This window comes from Xenopus tropicalis, chromosome 3, assembly GCF_000004195.4.
Source record: "Xenopus tropicalis strain Nigerian chromosome 3, UCB_Xtro_10.0, whole genome shotgun sequence".
NCBI classification, from domain to species: Eukaryota; Metazoa; Chordata; class Amphibia; order Anura; family Pipidae; genus Xenopus; species Xenopus tropicalis.
This window is the reverse complement of record NC_030679.2, coordinates 5,996,434-6,022,666: the sequence shown is the minus strand read 5'-3', so window position 1 is coordinate 6,022,666 and position 26,233 is coordinate 5,996,434. Positions and strand designations below refer to the sequence as shown.

At 47.8% G+C, this 26,233-nt stretch overlaps 2 protein-coding genes across 11 annotated transcripts in view; one reads left to right on the top strand and one right to left on the bottom strand.

Moving 5' to 3' along the window:
- Positions 1 to 26,233, bottom strand: part of dgki (diacylglycerol kinase, iota) — a 153,764-nt gene continuing 127,531 nt past the window's right edge. For all 9 annotated transcript variants that reach the window (XM_031898545.1, XM_031898546.1, XM_031898538.1 and 6 more), the window contains 4 exons: positions 5,030 to 5,150; positions 2,355 to 2,391; positions 863 to 962; positions 1 to 570 (listed from right to left, as the gene is read on the bottom strand). In XM_031898545.1, the coding sequence (XP_031754405.1) occupies positions 454 to 570; positions 863 to 962; positions 2,355 to 2,391; positions 5,030 to 5,150 (375 nt within the window). In that variant the 3' untranslated portion in view covers positions 1 to 453. The remainder of the gene's footprint in view (positions 571 to 862; positions 963 to 2,354; positions 2,392 to 5,029; positions 5,151 to 26,233) is intronic.
- LOC116409678 lies at positions 9,080 to 24,819 on the top strand. 2 transcript variants are annotated; one of them, XM_031898547.1, is made up of 2 exons: positions 9,080 to 9,222; positions 23,158 to 24,819. In XM_031898547.1, the coding sequence occupies exon 2, from the start codon at positions 23,219 to 23,221 to the stop codon at positions 24,683 to 24,685; it is 1,467 nt and encodes a 488-aa protein (XP_031754407.1). In that variant the 5' UTR covers positions 9,080 to 9,222; positions 23,158 to 23,218; the 3' UTR covers positions 24,686 to 24,819. The 2 variants fall into 2 exon arrangements, with proteins under 2 accessions (XP_031754407.1, XP_031754408.1); XM_031898548.1 differs by lacking the exon at positions 9,080 to 9,222 and adding an exon at positions 18,690 to 18,905.

Below are 26,233 nucleotides of genomic sequence, written 5' to 3'. Positions count from 1 at the left end.
TAATACTCAAAAGAATTGTTTTAATCGCACAACTGTGAGATTAGAACCCAGTCTCATAAATGTTTAATAAGTCGGCGCTGCAGATACCAAACAGGAGTGAGGCTTATTAACACAGTGCAGGCCTACGAGTCCGTCCTTCTGACCGGGCTGTGGGAGGTTTGACCGAGGCGAGGAGATAGACACTGGACAGGATCATGCTTCTGGTTGGAAAACAGGAAAGGTTCAATGCACAGCCCCATTCCTTCCTTTCCCAACCCAACTTCCGCCTCTATCGAGAGGGGTTTCCCTGGCAACTCGGTAGCCCTTGAGAAGTTGGACACCCTCCACTTGTTATTTTGCATGTGGGGAGGGATGCCTCTGTTCCCCAGTTTCCTCTTCCTAGGACAACCTTCTCCAGATGGTTGAGGCTCTCTCTCATCTCTGAAGTTTCTCCTCCTCTGCTTGCCATCATCATCAGACCGCGGTCTCGAGGTCTTCGTTGGAAAGAAGTTGCTTGGCTTGACAAGTGTCCAAGTACGATGCCAGTTCCGAGTCCCCTGCCTCCTGAGCTTTGTCGAAAGGAGTGTTGCCCTGTTAGGGGGTACGAGAAGAAGATGAAAAAAAAGTAGCAAGGGACACTTCAACGGTGGGAGGGTTGTTTATTGATTGATGAAGACTCTAGCTCTTGCTAGTCTAGAACTTCACTTGGGATCAACGCAAGACTTGCAGAAGAGTAGAAGAAAGGGTAAGTATGAAAAATGGAATGTGGGCTTTAAAAAAAGAAGAGTCTTTGGCCATCTTGACCAAAGTCAATGTAAAATATAGATCAGAAGAACTCTAGAACGTCACAAGGGCCACCACCATTATCTCTTTCTTTACTTACCTTGGCGTCTTTCTTTATCACGCAGGCACCGGCATCTACTAGGATTTGGCAAACCCGCCGGTGGCCGTGGGAAGCAGCTTTGTGCAGCGCCGTCTCTCCGCTAAACCAAGAGAAAAAAGAAAACTACTTTTTATGGAGAAACATTGATTAACTCCACCAGCCCAAGAACATAAAGATGAAGTTGCCCCTCCCTTTACTGCTATAACTGCCCCTACTCTTCTGGGAAGGTCCCCACTAGATGTTGCTGGGAGTTGCTCCCATTCAGCCACAGGGGCATTAGTGAGGTTGGGCACTATCTGATCCCCCCCATTGTAAGCAGCAGTCCTGCCCTGCTTTATGGCTGAGATTCTAGCTATCTGTATAACAGAGCATTCTGTCACAGTGGCACAGATCCTATCTGATCCCCCCATTGTAAGCAGCAGTCCTGCCCTGCTTTATGGCTGAGATTCTAGCTATCTGTATAACAGAGCATTCTGTCACAGTGGCACAGATCCTATCTGATCCCCCCCATTGTAAGCAGCAGTCCTGCCCTGCTTTATGGCTGAGATTCTAGCTATCTGTATAACAGAGCATTCTGTCACAGTGGCACAGATCCTATCTGATCCCCCCCCCCCCCCCCCCCCCCCCCCCCCCCCCCCCCCCCCCATTGTAAGCAGCAGTCCTGCCCTGCTTTATGGCTGAGATTCTAGCTATCTGTATAACAGAGCATTCTGTCACAGTGGCACAGATCCTATCTGATCCCCCCCCCCCCCCCCCCCCCATTGTAAGCAGCAGTCCTGCCCTGCTTTATGGCTGAGATTCTAGCTATCTGTATAACAGAGCATTCTGTCACAGTGGCACAGATCCTATCTGATCCCCCCATTGTAAGCAGCAGTCCTGCCCTGCTTTATGGCTGAGATTCTAGCTATCTGTATAACAGAGCATTCTGTCACAGTGGCACAGATCCTATCTGATCCCCCCATTGTAAGCAGCAGTCCTGCCCTGCTTTATGGCTGAGATTCTAGCTATCTGTATAACAGAGCATTCTGTCACAGTGGCACAGATCCTATCTGATCCCCCCCATTGTAAGCAGCAGTCCTGCCCTGCTTTATGGCTGAGATTCTAGCTATCTGTATAACAGAGCATTCTGTCACAGTGGCACAGATCCTATCTGATCCCCCCCCCCATTGTAAGCAGCAGTCCTGCCCTGCTTTATGGCTGAGATTCTAGCTATCTGTATAACAGAGCATTCTGTCACAGTGGCACAGATCCTATCTGATCCCCCCCATTGTAAGCAGCAGTCCTGCCCTGCTTTATGGCTGAGATTCTAGCTATCTGTATAACAGAGCATTCTGTCACAGTGGCACAGATCCTATCTGATCCCCCCCCCATTGTAAGCAGCAGTCCTGCCCTGCTTTATGGCTGAGATTCTAGCTATCTGTATAACAGAGCATTCTGTCACAGTGGCAGAGAGCAATTGGACAACCCAGCCCCAAATTTCCTCCTCACTTACGTGGCTCTGTCTGACATGTCCAGCAAATCTGTGGGCCCTGGGGAAATGAAACACAAAAAACAGTGAGAACACTAAAAATTAAAAGCAAGAAACGTAATCAACTTTTTTGAGAGTGATTGTGCCACACAAAAACCTCAACTGCCATCTAAATATGCTACGGATTCATCCAAGTCACAACTAGATCTTATGGTTTTATGGTATCTCTCTGTACAGGCTATGGGCAAACTTAGGGGGCTGTTCCTGCTGAATTGTGCTTAGTACAGGGGAATCCCTATGTGCCATAGTTTTATGGTATCTCTCTGTACAGGCTATGGGCAAACTTAGGGGGCTGTTCCTGCTGAATTGTGCTTAGTACAGGGGAATCCCTATGTGCCATAGTTTTATGGTATCTCTCTGTACAGGCTATGGGCAAACTTAGGGGGCTGTTCCTGCTGAATTGTGCTTAGTACAGGGGAATCCCTATGTGCCATAGTTGTATGGTATCTCTGTACAGGCTATGAGCAAACTTATGGGGCTGTTCCTGCTGAATTGTGCTTAATACAGGGGAATCCCTATGTGCCATAGTTTTATGGTATCTCTCTGTACAGGCTATAGGCAAACTTAGGGGGCTGTTCCTGCTGAATTGTGCTTAGTACAGGGGAATCCCTATGTGCCATAGTTTTATGGTATCTCTCTGTACAGGCTATGAGCAAACTTATGGGGCTGTTCCTGCTGAATTGTGCTTAATACAGGGGAATCCCTATGTGCCATAGTTTTATGGTATCTCTCTGTACAGGCTATGGGCAAACTTAGGGGGCTGTTCCTGCTGAATTGTGCTTAATACAGGGAAATCCCTATGTGCCATAGTTTTATGGTATCTCTCTGTACAGGCTATGAGCAAACTTAGGTGGCTGTTCCTGCTGAATTGTGCTTAGTACAGGGGAATCCCTATGTGCCATAGTTTTATCGTATCTCTCTGTTCAGGCTATGAGCAAACTTAGGGGGCTGTTCCTGCTGAATTGTGCTTAGTACAGGGGAATCCCTATGTGCCATAGTTTTATGGTATCTCTCTGTACAGGCTAAGGGCAAACTTAGGGGGCTGTTCCTGCTGAATTGTGCTTAGTACAGGGGAATCCCTGTGTGCCATAGTTTTATGGTATCTCTCTGTACAGGCTATGGGCAAACTTAGGGGGCTGTTCCTGCTGAATTGTGCTTAGTACAGGGGAATCCCTATGTGCCATAGTTTTATGGTATCTCTCTGTACAGGCTATGAGCAAACTTAGGGGGCTGTTCCTGCTGAATTGTGAATATCCCCCTTCCCCGATGAATCCAGATCAGATTTCATGGTCTCGGCTATAATATAACCATATTCAGCTAACAGGGCAGAGAATGGAGGGGCAATTTGGCAGACTGGTGTTTGCTAATAATTTGGCTTTGATTCCCAGCAGAACTGCCCCCCCCCCCCCATTCTGTAACCCTGGCATCGCCAGCCGAGCGTCACAAATCCCCCTCCCTGGCTGGCACAATAAGGGGAGAGGGGAGAAGATGCCATTACACGACTGTCAGTCAGTGCCCAGCGGGGGCCGAGAGGAGCGAGGGAAGGGGGAGAGGGGGGCGCAGAGAAGAAGACAAAACCATTGAGCCCTGGGGGGGGGGGGAGAGGATGGGAAAGGAGCAGCAGGGAGGAAGTGGGAACAAAGAGCTGGGAAAATCCAACAAGAAAAGGGGGGACTGTCAGGGAGGAATGTGAGACCCCAAGGGAGCGCGGCTACATCTGTGGCCTGGGAACGTTCTACTCTGTACGGGGCCCCCTATGGGCATTCTGGGGGAACAACGGGGCCAAATGGGGATTGTACGTTGGGGGGGTTATGGATTGTTTGCTTATAATGAGAATACTGACACTGTATGTTTCCTTATATCTGCCTGTGCGCTCTCTGCTGGGTGATCACTAGTGGGTGGGGTTCAGCTGGGGGGGGCGTGGCACTGAGGGTGTAGGCATTGGGTGGGGGCCCTGCTGAGACATATTAAAGGAACGGTTACGTAAAATTACCCATTCTACGTAACCTTCCAATTGGTCTTCATTATTTATTTGTTATAGTTTTTCAATTATTTTCCTTCTTTGCAGCTTTCAAATGGGGGTCACTGACCCCGGCAGCCAAAAAACCTATTGCTCTGTGAGGCTCCAGTTTTATTGTTATTGTTACTTTTTATTCCTCATCAGCCCCTCTCCTATTCATAAACCATATCTCTCATTCAAACCACATCCTGGTTACTAAGGTAATCTGGACCCTAGCAACCAGAGAGTGAAATGAATAGAAAAAACAAAAACAATGGAAAAATGAAGACCAATTGCAAATTGTCTCAGAATATCACTCTCTACAGCATATTAAAAGTTAACTCAAAGGGGAACAACCCCGTTAAGCCTCTACGCCACGCACAGAACACTTGTATTTGGGGCAATGGCTCTTCCCATTGCAATAGTGCCCCCTACATGGCTTCCTGGGTATGCCCACCCACAGGGTGCCTTGGTAAGCAAGCATTCCGCCTTTGGTGGGGTTCCCCCAGACAGAACAGGGGCGACAGAAACTGCCCAGACCAACTGCAGCCCAACCTGAGCTCTGATTGGAGGGCTGAATGTGCATTACAATTAGGGACTGTCCAATCAGTTTACAGTATAATCCCATTACTGTACTCACCATTCTGTAGGATGTACGCCACTATGTCGCTGTGCCCGGCCCGTGCCGCCAGGTGGAGCAGAGAGCCCCTCTCGGGCCCCGGGATGCGCAGACTCATTCCCTTCTTGCAACACTCCGTGACCTGCGGAAAGGGAGGCAAAGCTCTGAGAGACAGACTCACTGGGGCATTTAAGAGACAGTCACACCTGGATCAGGTATTGTAAGAACTGGAAAGTTCTAATGCTCTGATTGGCTACAGAGTCGGCCCTGGCTACTGAGTTATCTGACCACTGCCCACTTTGGCTGCCATTCTTACTAAACTCTCTTAATGTTGTCTGGAAACGGATGTTCTGTGCTTTCAATGCACCAGGTCTAGTAACCCATAGCAACCAGGGTAATGCTAAGGTATTCATCTTGTTAACCAAAATCTGACTCTGAAACCTGCATGAAGGTAGGCAGACTGCAGAGAGACAGAGGTTCAGGCTCCGAGAGTGATATAGACTGAAAAGAAAGGGACAGGCTGCGGAGAGAAAGAGGCAGGCTGCTGAGAGAGGGACAGACTGAAGAGAGAAAGAGAGACAGACTGCTGAGAGAGATACAGACTGCAGAGAGAGAGAGACAGGTTGCTGAGAGAGAGAGGGAGAGGCTGCTGAGAGAGGGACAGACTGCTGAGAGAGAGAGACAGACTCCTGAGGGAAAGACTGAAAAGAAAGGGACAGGCTGCGGAGAGAGAGGCAGGCTGCTGAGAGAGGGACAGACTGAAGAGAGAAAGAGAGACAGACTGCTGAGAGAGATACAGACTGCAGAGAGAGAGACAGGTTGCTGAGAGAGAGAGGGAGAGGCTGCTGAGAGAGGGACAGACTGCTGAGAGAGAGACAGACTCCTGAGGGAAAGACTGAAAAGAAAGGGACAGGCTGCGGAGAGAGAGGCAGGCTGCTGAGAGAGGGACAGACTGCAGAGAGAGAGACAGGCTGCTAAGAGAGAGAGGGAGAGGCTGCTCAGAGAGGGACAGACTGCTGAGAGAGACAGACTACTGAACAAAAAGGGACTGGCTGCTGTAAGAGAGAGAGACAGGCTGCTGAAAGAGAGAGAGGGAGAGGCTGCTCAGAGAGGGACAGACTGCTGAGAGAGACAGACTACTGAACAAAAAGGGACTGGCTGCTGTAAGAGAGAGAGGCAGGCAGCTGAGAAAAAGAGAGACAGGCTGCAGAGAGAGGGACAGACTGCAGAGAGAGAGAGAGAAAGAAAGACAGGCCGCTGAGAGAGAGACAGGCTGCTGAGAGAGGGACAGACTACTGAACAAAAAGGGACAGGCTGCTGAGAGAGAGAGAGTTCCTGACTTCTTCTGATGAAGCACCTAGTGTGCGAAACGCGTTAGGAAGGAGTGTGGGTGCCATGGGGCATTGGGATGTACCTTTCCATTTGGTATAGTATGTTCTGTTTTTTTGAATTTTGTGTTTAAATTCTGAGCCAATAAATGGTTGTGTATTTTACTGAATAATGTGTTTAATCAAGAGAGAGAGAGACTGTTTGGCTTCCTGTTTGGCTTCCTGTTTGGCTTCCTGTTTGGCTCGGGGGGATGAAACGACAGTTCCTATGTGAGTGAATAATCAGAGTCACACTGGGGCTGCGCCCGCCGGGCAACATCTCTCCATGTGCTTTATGGCACCCTGGGCCCCCAGTCTAAAACAGAAGGAAAATTGCATTTTGCACATAAAGGCTGAAACTGCACAACAGGCTTCTGTGGCCCCCAGGGGCTGAATACTCAGGGTTATACAATAGGGAGATACACATGGGTCTAATGTAGAACTGCATTCCCCAATGATACCCTAGCCAAGAGGGCTAGTAATGCTGGGCATGGGTAGATCCATCTCTGCCTGCCCAGAGGTGCCAACCCAATGATACCCTAGCCAAGAGGGCTAGTAATGCTGGGCATGGGTAGATCCATCTCTGCCTGCCCAGAGGTGCCAACCCAATGATACCCTAGCCAAGAGGGCTAGTAATGCTGGGCATGGGTAGATCCATCTCTGCCTGCCCAGAGGTGCCAACCCAATGATACCCTAGCCAAGAGGGCTAGTAATGCTGGGCATGGGTAGATCCATCTCTGGCCTGCCCAGAGGTGCCAACCCAATGATACCCTAGCCAAGAGGGCTAGTAATGCTGGGCATGGTAGATCCATCTCTGCCTGCCCAGAGGTGCCAACCCAATGATACCCTAGCCAAGAGGGCTAGTAATGCTGGGCATGGGTAGATCCATCTCTGCCTGCCCAGAGGTGCCAACCCAATGATACCCTAGCCAAGAGGGCTAGTAATGCTGTGGCATGGGTAGATCCATCTCTGCCTGCCCCAGAGGTGCCAACCCAATGATACCCTAGCCAAGAGGGCTAGTAATGCTGGGCATGGCGTAGATCCATCTCTGCCTGCCCAGAGGTGCCCAACCCAATGATACCCTAGCCAAGAGGGCTAGTAATGCTGGGCATGGGTAGATCCATCTCTGCCTGCCCAGAGGTGCCAACCCAATGATACCCTAGCCAAGAGGGCTAGTAATGCTGGGCATGGGTAGATCCATCTCTGCCTGCCCAGAGGTGCCAACCCAATGATACCCTAGCCAAGAGGGCTAGTAATGCTGGGCATGGGTAGATCCATCTCTGCCTGCCCAGAGGTGCCAACCCAATGATACCCTAGCCAAGAGGGCTAGTAATGCTGGGCATGGGTAGATCCATCTCTGCCTGCCCAGAGGTGCCAACCCAATGATACCCTAGCCAAGAGGGCTAGTAATGCTGGGCATGGGTAGATCCATCTCTGCCTGCCCAGAGGTGCCAACCCAATGATACCCTAGCCAAGAGGGCTAGTAATGCTGGGCATGGGTAGATCCATCTCTGCCTGCCCAGAGGTGCCAACCCAATGATACCCTAGCCAAGAGGGCTAGTAATGCTGGGCATGGGTAGATCCATCTCTGCTTGCCCAGAGGTGCCAACCCAATGATACCCTAGCCAAGAGGGCTAGTAATGCTGGGCATGGGTAGATCCATCTCTGCTGCCCAGAGGTGCCAACCCAATGATACCCTAGCCAAGAGGGCTAGTAATGCTGGGCATGGGTAGATCCATCTCTGCCTGCCCAGAGGTGCCAACCCAATGATACCCTAGCCAAGAGGGCTAGTAATGCTGGGCATGGGTAGATCCATCTCTGCTGCCCAGAGGTGCCAACCCAATGATACCCTAGCCAAGAGGGCTAGTAATGCTGGGCATGGGTAGATCCATCTCTGCCTGCCCAGAGGTGCCAACCCAATGATACCCTAGCCAAGAGGGCTAGTAATGCTGGGCATGGGTAGATCCATCTCTGCCTGCCCAGAGGTGCCAACCCAATGATACCCTAGCCAAGAGGGCTAGTAATGCTGGGCATGGGTAGATCCATCTCTGCCTGCCCAGAGGTGCCAACCCAATGATACCCTAGCCAAGAGGGCTAGTAATGCTGGGCATGGGTAGATCCATCTCTGCTTGCCCAGAGGTGCCAACCCAATGATACCCTAGCCAAGAGGGCTAGTAATGCTGGGCATGGGTAGATCCATCTCTGCCTGCCCAGAGGTGCCAACCCAATGATACCCTAGCCAAGAGGGCTAGTAATGCTGGGCATGGGTAGATCCATCTCTACCTGCCCAGAGGTACCAACCCAATGATACCCTAGCCACAGCCTGTTCCAATAGGTTTGTTAGCCATTCTGAACAACATGTGACTGAGCCCAGATCATATATTAAAGGAAAACTATCCCCCCAAACAATGTAGGTCTCTATAAAAATATAAACAAGTCCATACGTAAAGCCCTGCTTCATCTAAATAAACCATTTTCATAAAAATATACTTATTTAGCAGTATGTGCCATTGGGTAATCCTAAATAGGAAACTGCCATTTTAGGTACTAAGTGCCGCCCCCTGGGATCATAGGAGTCACAGTGCACACAAACAAGCCAAGGCACACATACATGCTAGGCCCCATCAGCCAATGAATGGGCAGAGTTCTGACTTTTGCTCCCACACTACTTCCTGTTACAGTTAGAACTGCATTATTTCCTGTCAGCTGATCTCTGAGGGGGCACCCAGCCCATCACTAAGATAGAGCAGGAGTGTATATTGAGTTGCTCCGAGAGATAGAGGCTTAATTTGTTTGGGCAACAGGACGGAAAGCGGAGCCTTTCAGCGATTTGTGACCAGTGAGAAGGTACAGAGACGACTTTCTGTGGGTTATGACTAACGAGAAATTATATATGGTTAACTCTTTCATGTAACTGCCTGTTTATTTTGTTATTAAGATCACTAGAATCTCAGCCATAAAGCAGGGCAGGACTGCTGCTTACAATGGGGGGATCAGATAGGATCTGTGCCACTGTGACAGAATGCTCTGTTATACAGATAGCTAGAATCTCAGCCATAAAGCAGGGCAGGACTGCTGCTTACAATGGGGGGGATCAGATAGGATCTGTGCCACTGTGACAGAATGCTCTGTTATACAGATAGCTAGAATCTCAGCCATAAAGCAGGGCAGGACTGCTGCTTACAATGGGGGGGGATCAGATAGGATCTGTGTCACTGTGACAGAATGCTCTGTTATATAGATAGCTAGAATCTCAGCCATAAAGCAGGGCAGGACTGCTGCTTACAATGGGGGGATAGGATCTGTGCCACTGTGACAGAATGCTCTGTTATACAGATAGCTAGAATCTCAGCCATAAAGCAGGGCAGGACTGCTGCTTACAATGGGGGGATCAGATAGGATCTGTGCCACGGTGACAGAATGCTCTGTTATACAGATAGCTAGAATCTCAGCCATAAAGCAGGGCAGGACTGCTGCTTACAATGGGGGGATCAGATAGGATCTGTGCCACTGTGACAGAATGCTCTGTTATACAGATAGCTAGAATCTCAGCCATAAAGCAGGGCAGGACTGCTGCTTACAATGGGGGGGATCAGATAGGATCTGTGCCACTGTGACAGAATGCTCTGTTATACAGATAGCTAGAATCTCAGCCATAAAGCAGGGCAGGACTGCTGCTTACAATGGGGGATCAGATAGGATCTGTGCCACTGTGACAGAATGCTCTGTTATACAGATAGCTAGAATCTCAGCCATAAAGCAGGGCAGGACTGCTGCTTACAATGGGGGATCAGATAGGATCTGTGCCACTGTGACAGAATGCTCTGTTATACAGATAGCTAGAATCTCAGCCATAAAGCAGGGCAGGACTGCTGCTTACAATGGGGGGATCAGATAGGATCTGTGCCACTGTGACAGAATGCTCTGTTATACAGATAGCTAGAATCTCAGCCATAAAGCAGGGCAGGACTGCTGCTTACAATGGGGGGGGATCAGATAGGAATTTTTTATTTAGTGAAAACTTAACAATTTATAATAAATACATTCAAATCAAAACAAACCTAAATATTCCGATCATTTCAGACCAGCATCACCACCAGTGAGTTAGGCTTGCCATGCCTCAGCTCTTAAATGAAATTCCCATCACCACACACCAAACCCTCCCAGAGTCCTTCCTCTGTCCATAATTCCCTCCCAAGAATCAGATACCGGCAAAGTCCTCCCTTTGTCCATGAAAAGATCATTCCCTCCCCACCCTCCACCATCACACACCCGGCCACAAAGTCTAAAGTTCGGCTAGCTGATAAGCTCCTACTGGTGGTGGTACAGTGTTGGTCACTTCCCCATTGAACATGGTTCCCATGACTGATCTTAAGAGGCAAAAGGAAGACAGGATCAGCTGTTACACTCACTATCGTCAGGCAATACAGTAACCAGGCTACAGGGTTATGCACCTCCATTTGGATGCGTTTGAGCAGCTCTGCTTTAGCTCCCTTTCCCTCAGGAAACCCAAGTCGACCACCACAGACTTTCACTATAAGGTCAATAATAACATCCTCCTGGCTAAAAGATCTCCTACAGCGGGATTGCCATAGGTGGTACCTCATCACTGATATAATCATGTACACCGTTCCTCTATCCAGGGGGTGTTGGACAGACAAAACGCCATAAGCCGCATCTGCATAGGAAAGTCTCTTGATATATGGCACTTTGAGGGCCTCTGCCAGCTGACACTGTACAATTTTTGCTACGGGACAATCCACCAAAAAATGTTCCTGGGTCTCATCACCAGGACAGCCCCACGGGCAATTCCTGTCCGCAATATTCAAGTAGCGCAGATTGCCCTGCACAAAAAGCTTTCCCTGAAGGGCGAGCCAGTTTAGATCAAAGTACCTAGAAGGCACCCTCCTGTCATTGAGCCACCGGAGGCTCTGGGAAAGAATGTCCCCCACGCAGTCCTTCAAGGCCAAAGGGACAATGAAATAGGTCGCTAGGATCCTCTGATAGATCTGTTTCCTCGGGACAGAACCCAGTTCCCCAATTCCAAGATCCCACTTCCTCAGGAGCTTCAACCCCAACTGTAAATGCGTTGGGAGACGACAACCACGCACCCGGACTTTCTTCACGCTACCGCCAAGCACCCAATCTCCCACCAGAGGCAATACCCAACGCCTGACGCAACATTCCCACAGGGAATCAGTTCTTTGGCCCAGGCACCCAAAGTTAGACTTTAGGAAGATGGAGCCAAAGAAAGCCACTGGACATAACATGCCCAACCCTCCCTCTTTCCTCTGCAGGTAAGTGACACCCCTTTTTACTGGATTCAGCCTGCTCCCCCAGATTAACTGGAAGAACAGACTGTGGATCCGAGCATAGAGAGCTTCAGGCAGCGGATACACATAGGAAACAAACAAAAAGATAGGGACCAGGTAAGTCTTCACAAGCTTCACCCTTTCACTGTAGGACAGCCTCCACTGCTTCCATCGCTGTACTTTAGCATTCCCGGCATCCAACTTCTCTTCCCAGTTTTGCCTACAGTCATCTCCCTTCCCAAACTTGATCCCCAGGATTCTAATCTGAGTTGGGGCAACTGAGAATTCCCGGAGCGGAAAAGCCGGCTCCTCGTCTAATGACCAAAAAGCTTGAGACTTATCCATGTTGACCAGAGACCCGGAGGCCTCTGAGTAACTTCTGATGGTCTCGGACAGCACTCCCACATCCTCCGGACAAGAGACTGCCACCGTGACATCATCCGCGTAGGCTACTGACCTGAGGGGCTGGCTACAGGGAACAGAGAGACCCTTTATTCCACCCGCCTGCAAACGCCTTAAAAAAGGATCGATCGCAAAAACATACAGCAAAGGGCTTAAAGGGCACCCCTGTCTCACCCCGGCCCCGACCTCAAAGTTCTCACCTCGCCACCCATTGATAAGTGGAAAGCTTACGGCCCCTTTGTACAAAGCTGATAGCCACCTAATGAATATTCCCGGGATGCCGTACTTTGCCAAAACGGCCCACAGATACTCATGATCCACTCGATCAAAGGCCTTAGCCTGGTCCAGAGACAGGAAGTAGCACCCAATGTTTTGGACTTTGCATAGTTCCAAGGCTTCCCTTATAGTAAGGATCGCCTCGAATATGCTCCGCCCTTTCACCGTGCAGGACTGGACAGGAGATAATAAAGTGCCTGAAAACAAAATCAGTCTAGTAAAAAGTATCCGTGCGAGAAGCTTCCTATCAGTGTCGAGAAGGGCAATCGGCCTCCAGTTCTCAACCCGCTGCGGATCCTTACCTTTTGACAGCAAGATCAAGGAGGATTCTCTCATAGAGGGGGGCAAGATACCCCCTTCCAGGCAGTCTCTAAAGACCTCTATGAGAACCGGAGCCAGCTGGTCTCTAAATTTCTTATAAAATTCGGCTGTAAGGCCGTCGGGTCCTGGAGCCTTCTTTTTAGCAAGGCAGTCGATGGCAGCTTTGACCTCGTCCTCCGTGATCTCAGCTGTCAAAGGCTCAAAGTCCAAATTGGTCACATCAGGCCCTGGGGTTGCCTCCAGGAAGGATGAAGTCCTCCCCTTATCCAAAGCCTTGGCCCGGAACAGAGAACCGTAAAAGTCTTTCACAACCCCAAGGATTGCCCTCCCTGGATGTCTGTAACTCACCCTCGGGGTCGATCAGACCGGTGATAAGCTTCCGCCCAACATTCTCTCGGCAGTTTTAAAAAGGGGTCCGGAGAGTGAAAACTCCCATAATCCCTTTCCTGCACAAGAGATTTGTAGCAGCTGTACTGACATTCTCTGATCTGGGCTTTCAGCCGGGTAATTTTTGACCCCTCCACCCCATCCGAAATAGAGGACTCCAACTTCGTTAAAAGAGTCAGGTACTTCTTATACTTGTTACCCTCCCTGCGTACAGATAGCTTACGGAGAAAGCCCGGAATGAGCATTTGGCATCTTCCCACCATGATGACACAGAGTTGTAAAAGTCTATTCTCCCAAGCTGGTGCTGAAGGAGAGCCCCAAAAGACTTCCCTACTGACTCGCCCTCCAAGGAATCTGCACTAAGGCGCCAGAGACCCCTACCACTCGCTGGAATAGAGGAGACCCCCACTGTAAAGGAAAGAGTCAGATGGTCAGAGTACTCGGTCGCCACCTCCCCTAACATTAGTGAACTCCTCACCTGCCCTGACAAAAGCCATGTCCAGACGGCTGCTCCTATTTGCACACCTGTAAGTATGCGCCGCTCTCCGGCCCGCCCCAGGTAGCGACATCGACCAGTCCTACCTGCTGAATAAGCATATTTAAAAAATAGCTCTCAGATTTACCTATCCTTCCGGAACGATCCTCTGGCCTGAGGAACCTGGTTAAAGTCACCAGCAAAGACGACCGGGAGCGACGTGTGCAGAAAGGGCCTGATCTCACTCAGCAAAGCCCTCCTGCCTGCCATAGACTGTGGCCCATAGACGTTTATAAGGCGAAATCGCCTGCCATTTAATGTAACATCTAGTAGTAAACAACGCCCCACCTGGATCTCAAGGAGACGATGCACTTTAATATCGAGGCCACCTCGAAACAGTATCCCTACTCCGCCACATGGCTCCTCCGCAATGGACCAGAAGGAAGGCCCATGTCGCCAGTCAGCCTTTGCCTTTCTCAGATCCGCCCCTAGTAGCGAGTCGGGTCTCCTGAAGGAAAAAACACCTCCGCATCTGAGCGGGAGAGATTCTCATAAGCCAAGAACCTCGGCGCCGCTCAGATTTATGCTACAGACATTGGATGACAGGATTCTAATTTGAGTTTGCGCCATCATGAACCCTAATTGACCAAATTTGCCTCTTTGCCTGCTGACCTGTAGCCTCTCCAAATCGTTTCGCCTGAGGACCTGATTGGACCTGCACATCATCCTCAAGGCCAACTGTACCACCACCGCGATCTCCAGTTACTGCCCCCCCCACCACCTTTCTTCCTTACTGGCTGATCCTCGGTTTCCCTACCTCTCTTGTGATGCAAGTTGGATTTCCATCTGCTCCTGTTCTTCTTTCTTCCTCCCTGCGCATCCTCTCTAACTCCTCCTCTCTTTCTGCCCTGTCGCCCAGCTGTCCGGCTCCTCCTCCAGCACCGAAAACTTGTTCTTAGTGCTGAGTGAGAAAGAACAGACCCCTGAGCTACTCTCCCCTGGGTCTAACAGGTTCAGCATTTCTTTTGTTTTTATTTTTTGTTTTACTTTTCTGAAACTCCCAACCTTCATTATCTTTCCTCCCTGTATTGTTAGGGTTCCTTTTCACCTCTCTGTCTGGCCTTTTCTCCTTCCTTCTGTCATGTTTGGGACCCTTAGTCATAGAGATCTTTTAGACACCACCTCTCTTGCGGCCCCTGAACCTCTGCTCCTTCCTGCCCCGTGTCTCCTTCCTGCGGGTGGCACCATTTCCTCCTCATTTCCCTGTCTATCTCCGGGAATAGTTATTCACTACGTTGTGATAGGCCTCGGGACACTTCCTATGCATATGGCCCATTCGATTGCATAGGTTGCACCGGTATGCGGTTTACAGCTCTCCGCCTCGTGACCTACCGCATTACAAAGGGCGCACCTAAGGACCTCACATTGACTTGGCCAGATGGTCACCTGCCCACAGTTTGAAACATTTCGAGGCTGTCCCAATAGAAGCACACACCTCGCTCCCTCCCTAGGAAGAATGAGTTGGGCAGTGTTGCGGCACATTGCCCGACATGTTTATTTTACCTGCGTTTTCCAGACCCCTGCCCAAACTCCATCCTCATCGAAAGCTTTTACTAAGGGTGTTAAGACCGTGCACTGGCGCCTTAACCACATGAGGATGTCTTCCTGTGGGACAGCATCGTTTTTCATTATTACCGTAATGTTCTTCGTCTGGGGCCTTGTCATAGGAATAAACTACTAACTTATCCCAGTTCTGGTGACCCGCCCTACTCTGTATATTGTAAAATGCGCCAGAAATGATCCAGAGGCATCAGGGAGATTAAAGGTAACATCAAATTCGATGCTTGATTGAGCCATGACAGCGGAGAGGTCTCCGGGAGTAAAGCCCATACCATCTAACAGGAGGTTCTTTACAATAAATTTCCTGGGGGGGCCTCATCCTTGTTACCATCCCATTTGATTTTCACCCAGTTCTTCCTTCTGAAGGCCTCATTATCTGAAAAATCTGGGGGTGGCAAAGAGTCTCCTCCTTTCCCAAAACTGTGAGGGATTTACCGCTATAGTCTCACCCCCTGCCTGTATTGTCTCCACCTCTACCTGGGCTCCCTGTCCCTGCTGAGCTCCACTCCTGTCTGGGCGCTGACCAGCCTCTGATCTGCCTCCATTCTGTGTCCCTTGCTCTGCCTCCCTGATTGGCCTTCCAACATTAACCCTTTGTGTGACTGCCACTTGTCATCACACTCAGCATTCACTTCCCCCACAGACTCACTCTGCACCTCACTCTCTCCATGTTCCTCAGTCACCCCCACAGGTACTTGCACCCCCACAGGTACTTGCACCCCCACAGGTACTTGCACCCCCCAAGGTTCAACTTGCCCCACCACAGGTACTTGCCCCACCACAGGTACTTGCACCACCCCCTGAGGAACAGAAGGTACTTCCATGTTGCTGCGAGTAGATGGTTCCCCTTCTGGCTCACAAGGATTCTCCCAGGGACTGGGCTTGGGCGGTGCTTGGTGGGCTCGCTGGGCTCTTTCCCTCTGCTGTGGGCAATGCTGGGAAGTCTTGGTCAGACCCAATCGCATAGGTTGCTTCGACGTCTGCGGTGACTTGCGGGACATTCACTTTGAAACTTTTTTGCTCCTGCTTTTTTCTCTCCTGCTCTTCCAGCTCCTTCTCACTGAAAGCCATATTTTGCCAGTTCACTTTCTCCTTTCCCCTCTGTCTCCGGGGAGGCAAAGGTTTGGTGAATTCCGTGTCACTCTCTGAGCTGGCGGCAACTGTTTGAGGTGCTTGAGTGCCTGACAGTCTGTACATTGTACCTCCTGCGTGTGGCTTGGTAGGAAGGCTGCATTGCGTCGAATCTCTGTTTGTTCTGATACACTTCCTTCCATGGCCCCGACTTCCTGAAATAATGTCTGTATCCTGGATTCCACATCAGACAGTTCTCTACACAATGCATCTTTCTTTTGCTTTGTAGCCACTTTGTGTTTCTCATCAGACACGGCAAATAAGTTAACAAGACATTTAATAGGACAGTTGCAACTTCTTTTTCTCATTCTGAAGAGCTGCTAATTCATTTAGAGCTTCCGCAACTCTTTCTGCTGTTATGGGCTGATTTTTATTTTTTTTCCTGCTTGTGCTCTTTACTTCCCCTTCAAACCGGCTCTCCCCCTCTTATCCATAGCAGACGATTCCCCTTCACTTGCTGCCATGTGAATGTGCTGCTTCACAGTATGAGGCTTTTGCACCTGAGCTGCCTGCTCACCTAGACGACTTTGCACCTGTGTTGTTAACCCCTTCAGCACCTGCCTGCTTTAGCTGCTTGTGGAGTTGCTGCTGACTGCTTGCTTTCACTGCTCTTCCCTGCTGTATTTACCTCTGCGGTGCCAGTGCCCCTGCCAGCACTGATGGGACTCTCAGCTTTCAGCTTTGCCAGCGGGCACCATGTTGGACACTAGCGGTTCCTCTGCAGAAGAAGGTAAGTTCTTACCAGCAGTTTGTTCACCCCTTGTGGCCCAAAACCTGACAGGCTCCCTCCTCAGACTCTGCAGATATTGGGTTTGGCACCAAGTCTGGAACGGAAGGACTGCCGGGCATCTTTGTTGCTCGCGTTCTGGTACCATCTGACGGTGCTCTGTGCAGTTCAGCCGCATCTTCAGCTGCACTCACTCCAGCCTCCACAGCCTTAGCTGTACCTGCAGGCATTGCTGGCTGCCCCTGCTGTTTCTGGGGTTTAGTACTCACAGGTTTCTTTGGTGTTTGCTTTGCCTTCTCATTTTGCTTTCCTTTTGGTTTGGGGGTTGTTGAAGGGGTGGAGGGGGGACCTTCAGAGGAAGAAAATCCTTCACAAGCTGCTCCACGCCGAAGCCCAACTTCCTGATCTCTTGCAACCTGTACATTCTTTTGCTTTAGTTTCTGGCCTCTTGCACAGTTTTCTCTACCTCCATATCACTGTCGCTGCTGTTCCTCCTCCTAGTAGATCTAGGGGTTCCCAGCGAAGATGACCTTAGTTTTGGCCTTGAAATTTCAGCACATGGGCTAGGCCCCAAAGCCTGGGCCTCAGATTTGCGAGGAGCTCTACCAGCCCTAGCAGGGCCTGGGCTTGCTCCAGACATGGACGAGCTCTATCAGACACACCCTCTTCCTATGGGGATCAGATAGGATCTGTGCCACTGTGACAGAATGCTCTGTTATACAGATAGCTAGAATCTCAGCCATAAAGCAGGGCAGGACTGCTGCTTACAATGGGGGGATCAGATAGGATCTGTGCCACTGTGACAGAATGCTCTGTTATACAGATAGCTAGAATCTCAGCCATAAAGCAGGGCAGGACTGCTGCTTACAATGGGGGATCAGATAGGATCTGTGCCACTGTGACAGAATGCTCTGTTATACAGATAGCTAGAATCTCAGCCATAAAGCAGGGCAGGACTGCTGCTTACAATGGGGGGATCAGATAGGATCTGTGCCACTGTGACAGAATGCTCTGTTATACAGATAGCTAGAATCTCAGCCATAAAGCAGGGCAGGACTGCTGCTTACAATGGAATAACCATTAAATAAGTGGCCTATTAAAGAATCTCCCCAAACTGGAATATATATATCAGTAAATATTGCCCTTTTACATCCTTTCCCTTGAGCCGCCATTTAGTGATGGGCTGTGTGCTCCCTCAGAGATCAGCTGACAGGAAGTGATGCAGCTCTAACTGTAACAGGAAGTAGTGTGGAAGCAAAATATATACATTTTTTCCATGTTAGTATCACTTTCAGTGCAATTATTGATCCAACCATCTCCCACACGATCCACTATTAAACAAATCTGGACTTTATTGAACACATTCCAAATCCATGGGCAGATCCCACGCTCAGGGGGGGACGTCAGGTGGGGGCCCCTGCGGGGGGGGGTTAGGGGACACGGCCGGTGGGGGCCCCTGCAGGGGGGGTTAGGGGACACGGCCGGTGGGGGGCCCTGCAGGGGGGGTTAGGGGACACGGCCGGTGGGGGCCCCTGCGGGGGGGGGTTAGGGGACACGGCCGGTGGGGGCCCCTGCAGGGGGGGTTAGGGGACACGGCCGGTGGGGGGCCCTGCAGGGGGGTTAGGGGACACGGCCGGTGGGGGCCCCTGGGGCGGGAGACCCGGTGGGCCTTGCACCCCCCAGTCCGGCCCTATGTGCCAAACACCAAGGTCACTGTTGCTGGCCATGATGCCATAAATATGTCAGATACTGGGGAATGCAATGATTGGCTCCTCAAGATCAGGTGGTAAAACAAGAATTTGGGACTTTCCAAAAAAAAAAGCAGAAAAAAGTAATCATTTTCCTGCAGACTGAACGGCATAGGGATCTCATGCGTTTTGTAAGTACAGTATTCCTTTCCTTTAATGCTGCGCTATAGACTTTATACCCCCCCAGTGTTGTTTGGGGTACAATATAGAAATGTATCCATCTCCTTAGTATTGCACGAGGTTATATGGGGTGCGATGTAGAAACCACGAGCCTTGCTTTTTCCTGCCTCTAGTCTATTGATACAGGTATGGGACCCGTTATCCAGAATGCTCAGGGTCACGGGTATTCCAGATATTCTAGATAAGGGATCTTCCGTAATTTCGATCTCCATTATTATTACAGAGAAAAGGGAATCATTTAACCATTAAATAAACCCAATAGGGCTGTTCTGCCCCCAATAAGGGGTAATTATATCTTAGTTGGGATCAAGTACAGGTACTGTTTTATTATTACAGAGAAAAGGGAATCATTTAACCATTAAATAAACCCAATAGGGCTGTTCTGCCCCCAATAAGGGGTAATTATATCTTAGTTGGGATCAAGTACAGGTACTGTTTTATTATTACAGAGAAAAGGGAATCATTTAACCATTAAATAAACCCAATAGGGCTGTTCTGCCCCAATAAGGGGTAATTATATCTTAGTTGGGATCAAGTACAGGTACTGTTTTATTATTACAGAGAAAAGGGAATCATTTAACCATGAAATAAACCCAATAGGGCTGTTCTGCCCCAATAAGGGGTAATTATATCTTAGTTGGGATCAAGTACAGGTACTGTTTTATTATTACAGAGAAAAGGGAATCATTTAACCATGAAATAAACCCAATAGGGCTGTTCTGCCCCCAATAAGGGGTAATTATATCTTAGTTGGGATCAAGTACAGGTACTGTTTTATTATTACAGAGAAAAAGGAAATCAATTTTAAAAATCTGAATTATTTGATTAAAATGGAGTCTATGGGAGACAGGCTTTCCGTAATACGGAGCTTTCTGGATAACGGGTTTCCGGATAAGGGATCCCTTACCTGTATAATGATAGTGTATATACAGGTGCAACTGCATTTTGTGTGCTAAAGGGTAAGTGCACCCTGAAATGAAACTTTTTACATGTATGTAGACATTGATTCTCTGAGGGAATTTGCAGTTGGTCTTCATTCAAGGTTCAATATGAAATTAAAAAAAACATACCGAAAATTAACAATAATGACCAACTGAAAATACTCTCAAAATCACTGCTACTCTGCATATAAACCTGGGGGTCTGAATAAGTTATTGCAGTTTGTACAGAGAATGAAATGCAAAGTTATAGATGATTTGCAGCCACAGACCAAGCCAAGGAGGATTTTTGTGTCCATGTATAATACCCCAGAACCCACAGCAGGATAAATACAGTGCCAATTCCATGTATAATACCCCAGAACCCACAGCAGGATAAATACAGTGCCAATTCCGTGTATAATACCCCAGAACCCACAGCAGGATAAATACAGTGCCAATTCCATGTATAATACCCCAGAACCCACAGCGGGATAAATACAGTGCCAATTCCGTGTATAATACCCCAGAACCCACAGCAGGATAAATACAGTGCCAATTCCATGTATAATACCCCAGAAGCCACAGCAGGATAAATACAGTGCCAATTCCATGTATAATACCCCAGAACCCACAGCGGGATAAATACAGTGCCAATTCCATGTATAATACCCCAGAACCCACAGCGGGATAAATACAGTGCCAATTCCATGTATAATACCCCAGAACCCACAGCGGGATAAATACAGTGCCAATTCCATGTATAATACCCCAGAACCCACAGTGGGATAAATACAGTGCCAATTCCATGTATAATACCCCAGAACCCACAGCAGGATAAATACAGTGCCAATTCCATATATAATACCCCAGAACCCACAGCAGGATAAATACAGTGCCAATTCCATGTATAATACCCCAGAACCCACAGCAGGATAAATACAGTGCCAATTCCATGTATAATACCCCAGAACCCACAGCAGGATAAATACAGGGCCAATTCCATGTATAATACCCCAGAACCCACAGCAGGATAAATACAGGGCCAATTCCATGTATAATACCCCAGAACCCACAGCAGATAAATACAGGGCCAATTCCATGTATAATACCCCAGAACCCACAGCAGGATAAATACAGTGCCAATTCCATGTATAATACCCCAGAACCCACAGCAGGATAAATACAGTGCCAATTCCATGTATAATACCCCAGAACCCATAGCAGGATAAATACAGTGCCAATTCCATGTATAATACCCCAGAACCCACAGCAGGATAAATACAGTGCCAATTCCGTGTATAATACCCCAGAACCCACAGCAGGATAAATACAGTGCCAATTCCATGTATAATACCCCAGAACCCACAGCGGGATAAATACAGTACCAATTCCATGTATAATACCCCAGAACCCACAGCAGATAAATACAGGGCCAATTCCATGTATAATACCCCAGAACCCACAGCAGGATAAATACAGTGCCAATTCCATGTATAATACCCCAGAACCCACAGCGGGATAAATACAGTGCCAATTCCATGTATAATACCCCAGAACCCACAGCAGGATAAATACAGTGCCAATTCCGTGTATAATACCCCAGAACCCACAGCAGGATAAATACAGTGCCAATTCCATGTATAATACCCCAGAACCCACAGCAGGATAAATACAGTGCCAATTCCATGTATAATACCCCAGAACCCACAGCAGGATAAATACAGTACCAATTCCATGTATAATACCCCAGAACCCACAGCGGGATAAATACAGTGCCAATTCCATGTATAATACCCCAGAACCCACAGCAGGATAAATACAGTGCCAATTCCATGTATAATACCCCAGAACCCATAGCAGGATAAATACAGTGCCAATTCCATGTATAATACCCCAGAACCCGCAGCAGGATAAATACAGTGCCAATTCCATGTATAATACCCCAGAACACACAGCAGATAAATACAGTGCCAATTCCATGTATAATACCCCAGAACCCATAGCAGGATAAATACAGTGCCAATTCCATGTATAATACCCCAGAACCCACAGCAGGATAAATACAGTGCCAATTCCATGTATAATACCCCAGAACACACAGCAGATAAATACAGTGCCAATTCCATGTATAATACCCCAGAACCCATAGCAGGATAAATACAGTGCCAATTCCATGTATAATACCCCAGAACCCATAGCAGGATAAATACAGTGCCAATTCCATGTATAATACCCCAGAACACACAGCAGATAAATACAGTGCCAATTCCATGTATAATGCCCCAGAACCCACAGCAGGATAAATACAGTGCCAATTCCATGTATAATACCCCAGAACACACAGCAGATAAATACAGTGCCAATTCCATGTATAATACCCCAGAACCCATAGCAGGATAAATACAGTGCCAATTCCATGTATAATACCCCAGAACCCATAGCAGGATAAATACAGTGCCAATTCCATGTATAATACCCCAGAACCCGCAGCAGGATAAATACAGTGCCAATTCCATGTATAATACCCCAGAACCCACAGCAGGATAAATACAGTGCCAATTCCATGTATAATACCCCAGAACCCACAGCGGGATAAATACAGTGCCAATTCCATGTATAATACCCCAGAACCCACAGCAGGATAAATACAGTGCCAATTCCATGTATAATACCCCAGAACCCACAGCAGGATAAATACAGTGCCAATTCCATGTATAATACCCCAGAACCCACAGCGGGATAAATACAGTGCCAATTCCATGTATAATACCCCAGAACCCACAGCAGGATAAATACAGTGCCAATTCCATGTATAATACCCCAGAACCCACAGCAGGATAAATACAGTGCCAATTCCTTGTATAATACCCCAGAACACATTATTTGGACCCTGGTGGCACTTGGTGGGTCACCATTTAGTTGTATTGCTCTCTTCCTTGCTAATTACAGTTCAACAATGATTTATGGGATTGTTGAACCGTGGGTGTGGTTTTGACATAATTGGATGATCAGGGTGGGTCAGGTGGCCCTGTGTGTTTGGGGCTCCATTCTACTTGTTGTCTGCCTAGTGGGTCCTGGACACCAATGGCCTGGGGGGGGGGGGTCCCCACAATTCCCTGCATAGGATAGAAATAGAATGAAAGTAAATTTCTGATTGGTCACTGTTAGTCGCTACACTATTTCTCTATATGCTTCAGTGATATCAAGAGGTGAAAAGGGGTTGGGCCAAAAACACTGCTTTCCTGTCCATAATTTGTCATTTTGTTATCTGATCTTTCCATAGGCACTATCTCCACCCCCCAAAAAAACAGTAAACGTTGTTTGACTTTGACCAGGGAGAGAGAATGTTAAGATGCCTTCTACCAGATCGAATAGTTGACAGTCAGTGGGAAGCTGTATGTTATGCATGGGAAATACTTAAAGAACCTCAACCTCTTCCAGATGAGGAAGAAGAGGCCTTAAAAATAAAAAATCTTCTGTCCAAGTGGTGCGCAGAATGGGAGAAGTTTAGGTATTCCATGGAAGATCTACCAAAGTCAAAAAGAAAGAAAGCCGAAGTGTTTATGGGATTTTATGTCATTGCCAAGAAGACTTTGAAATTGTTGGACCACTCATATACGATAAACAATCAATGGGCGCAAGCCTACAAAGTTCTGGAAGAAAGGTTGCAGAATGAGCAGAAGGCACACAGTGCCAAAAAAAAAGAACTACAGGATTCCCAAACCGAACAAATGCGTCTGGCTGGCTCTCTTGATGTTCTGAAGAAGAAAGTAAAGGCTATGGAACTAGAGTTAGACGATGCCAAAGCCCAGCAGAAGACTTTGCTCCAGTCCTTTACAGACCTTACCAAAGAATTAAGGACTAAGGAAGAAGAAGCTAGGCATTATCGCTCCAAGCAAATGCCTTTCATGAAGTCCACGCGAATCCTTGTTGAAGAACTAAGGATTAAAGTCAAAGAACTGGATTGCCCAATGCAAGTTGAACCATTTAGGGGGGCGGCTGAATCCTACAAAGAAGGAATCGATGAAGTTCTGGAAATCGGAAAGAAGATCCTCTATGAGTTAATGCGTCATGGAAAAGATCCCAACCGTGCCTTGATGTTTCCCGGAGAGACTCTAACCCACAGCTGGTATGAAATGGAAACCATAGCCGGGGAAATGGGCTCCTTGACCTCTAACAACGTCTTCGAATGGCTGTATAAGTGCGAGGAGCAAATGAAAGTGGAAAAGTGGACGATGACAGACGTAGAAAGGCTGCTGTACCGATGCATGGAACCCAACAAGTTCTCCGCTCTGAGCAACATGATCAATGTTGGCGACGCTCCGTGGCTGAAGGCCTGCCAACAGGTTGTCAATTGCCTGAGGCCCCAAACCTACATTATTGAAATGTTTCGAAAAGATAAAATGTGGGAACAAGAGTCGGCATTGCAGTTCTTCAATCGTTTGTGGATGGAATACCAGGTTCTAAAGCAAAGTGACAACGTCTCCAGGAATGATTACGACTACAAGCAAAAGATCCTGGAAGGACTGCTGCCCAGACTGAAGCAAAGAGTTCCAGAGCAGGTTCTTCTGGAATACTCCATGCTACAGAATAAAGTCCTGGCTGCTGAAGATAGCTGGAGAACATCTCAGGAGCATTTGTATCTAAAAAAGCCGCCGCTGGGATTCCCCTCCCGCAATGAGATTTGGTGGAGGTTAAACAAATATGAAGACCCTCGACAAACAGTCAACTGGCACCCTTACTGGGACGTTCTGGTGCGATTGAGCCAATACGTGGATTTGGCAACAATAAATGTCCAGAGGAGCCTTTAGATGTGGTAAAGGAGCAACTTCCAACAGCCGAGAGACTCATAGGCCCATATGATAGATACGGCCAGTGCTTATTGGTCTATTGTCTTTGCTACAACTAATTGCTCCTTCACCAAATACACTTGACTTTGACATTGTGAGGTTTAAACATAAGTCATATATTCATATACAGGTATAGGACCCATTATCCAGAATGCTCTGGACCAAGGGTATTCCAGATAAGGGGCTTTCCGTAATTTCGATCTACTAAAAAATCAACAAAACTTTAATTAAACCCAATAGGGCTGTTCTGCCCCCAATAAGGGGTAATTATATCTTAGTTGGGATCAAGTACAGGTACTGTTTTATTATTACAGAGAAAAGGGAATCATTTAACCATTAAATAAACCCAATAGGGCTGTTCTGCCCCAATAAGGGGTAATTATATCTTAGTTGGGATCAAGTACAGGTACTGTTTTATTATTACAGAGAAAAGGGAATCATTTAACCATGAAATAAACCCAATAGGGCTGTTCTGCCCCCAATAAGGGGTAATTATATCTTAGTTGGGATCAAGTACAGGTACTGTTTTATTATTACAGAGAAAAAGGAAATCAGTTTTAAAATTCTGAATTATTTGATTAAAATGGAGTCTATGGGAGACGGGCTTTCTGTAATTCGGAGCTTTCTGGATAATGGGTTTCTGGATAAGGGATCCCATGCCTGTACTCTGAAGCTTAGCGTATTACATTCCATTTTACAACGTATCTCCATTTTGTAACTGCTGACTGCAAGGCTTGACATCCCATAATAGTTGTGTTCCCCAGTAGCACCCTAGCAGGCTTGTACCTTACCAAATACATGTTATGAAAAACAACTTTATCTTATCTGCTGGCTGAAGCCTCCCGTGCTCCCTGCGTGCTAGTGCTGGTTTCTTTCTATTTGTTATAATACATTCCTTTGTATTTGCCTTTACAGAAAAGGTTTATAAGTTACGTGCGTGTAGAAATAAATTATTTTTCCCTTTTTGTTCCCGTGCACGTCTTTGTCCTGGCAGGAACCCTAACGGATTCTAAACCCTCTCTGTACAGGTTATGAGCAAACTTAGGGGGCTGTTCCTGCTGAATTGTGCTTAGTACAGGGGAATCCCTATGCTGCCATAGTTTTATGGTATCTCTCTGTACAGGCTATGAGCAAACTTAGGGGGCTGTTCCTGCTGAATTGTGCTTAGTACAGGGGAATCCCTATGTGCTATAGTTTTATGGTATCTCTCTGTACAGGCTATGAGCAAACTTAGGGGGCTGTTCCTGCTGAATTGTGCTTAGTACAGGGGAATCCCTATGTGCCATAGTTTTATGGTATCTCTCTGTACAGTACTGCTGTTACAATGGGGACTAGAAAGAATGGTTTTTCAAAAATCACTTGTCTCTATGTAACACAAAAACACCAGAAAACAGTGCAGCCCCAATATTATATATAGATAGATAGATAGATAGAGCGATAGATAGATAGATAGATAGATAGATAGACAGATAGATAGAGATAGATGATAGATGATAGATAGATAGATAG

What these genes read in the sequence shown, in the direction of transcription:
- LOC116409678 (XM_031898547.1), top strand. Translation starts at nt 23,219, where the DNA reads ATGTTAAGATGCCTTCTACCAGATCGAATAGTTGACAGTCAGTGGGAA.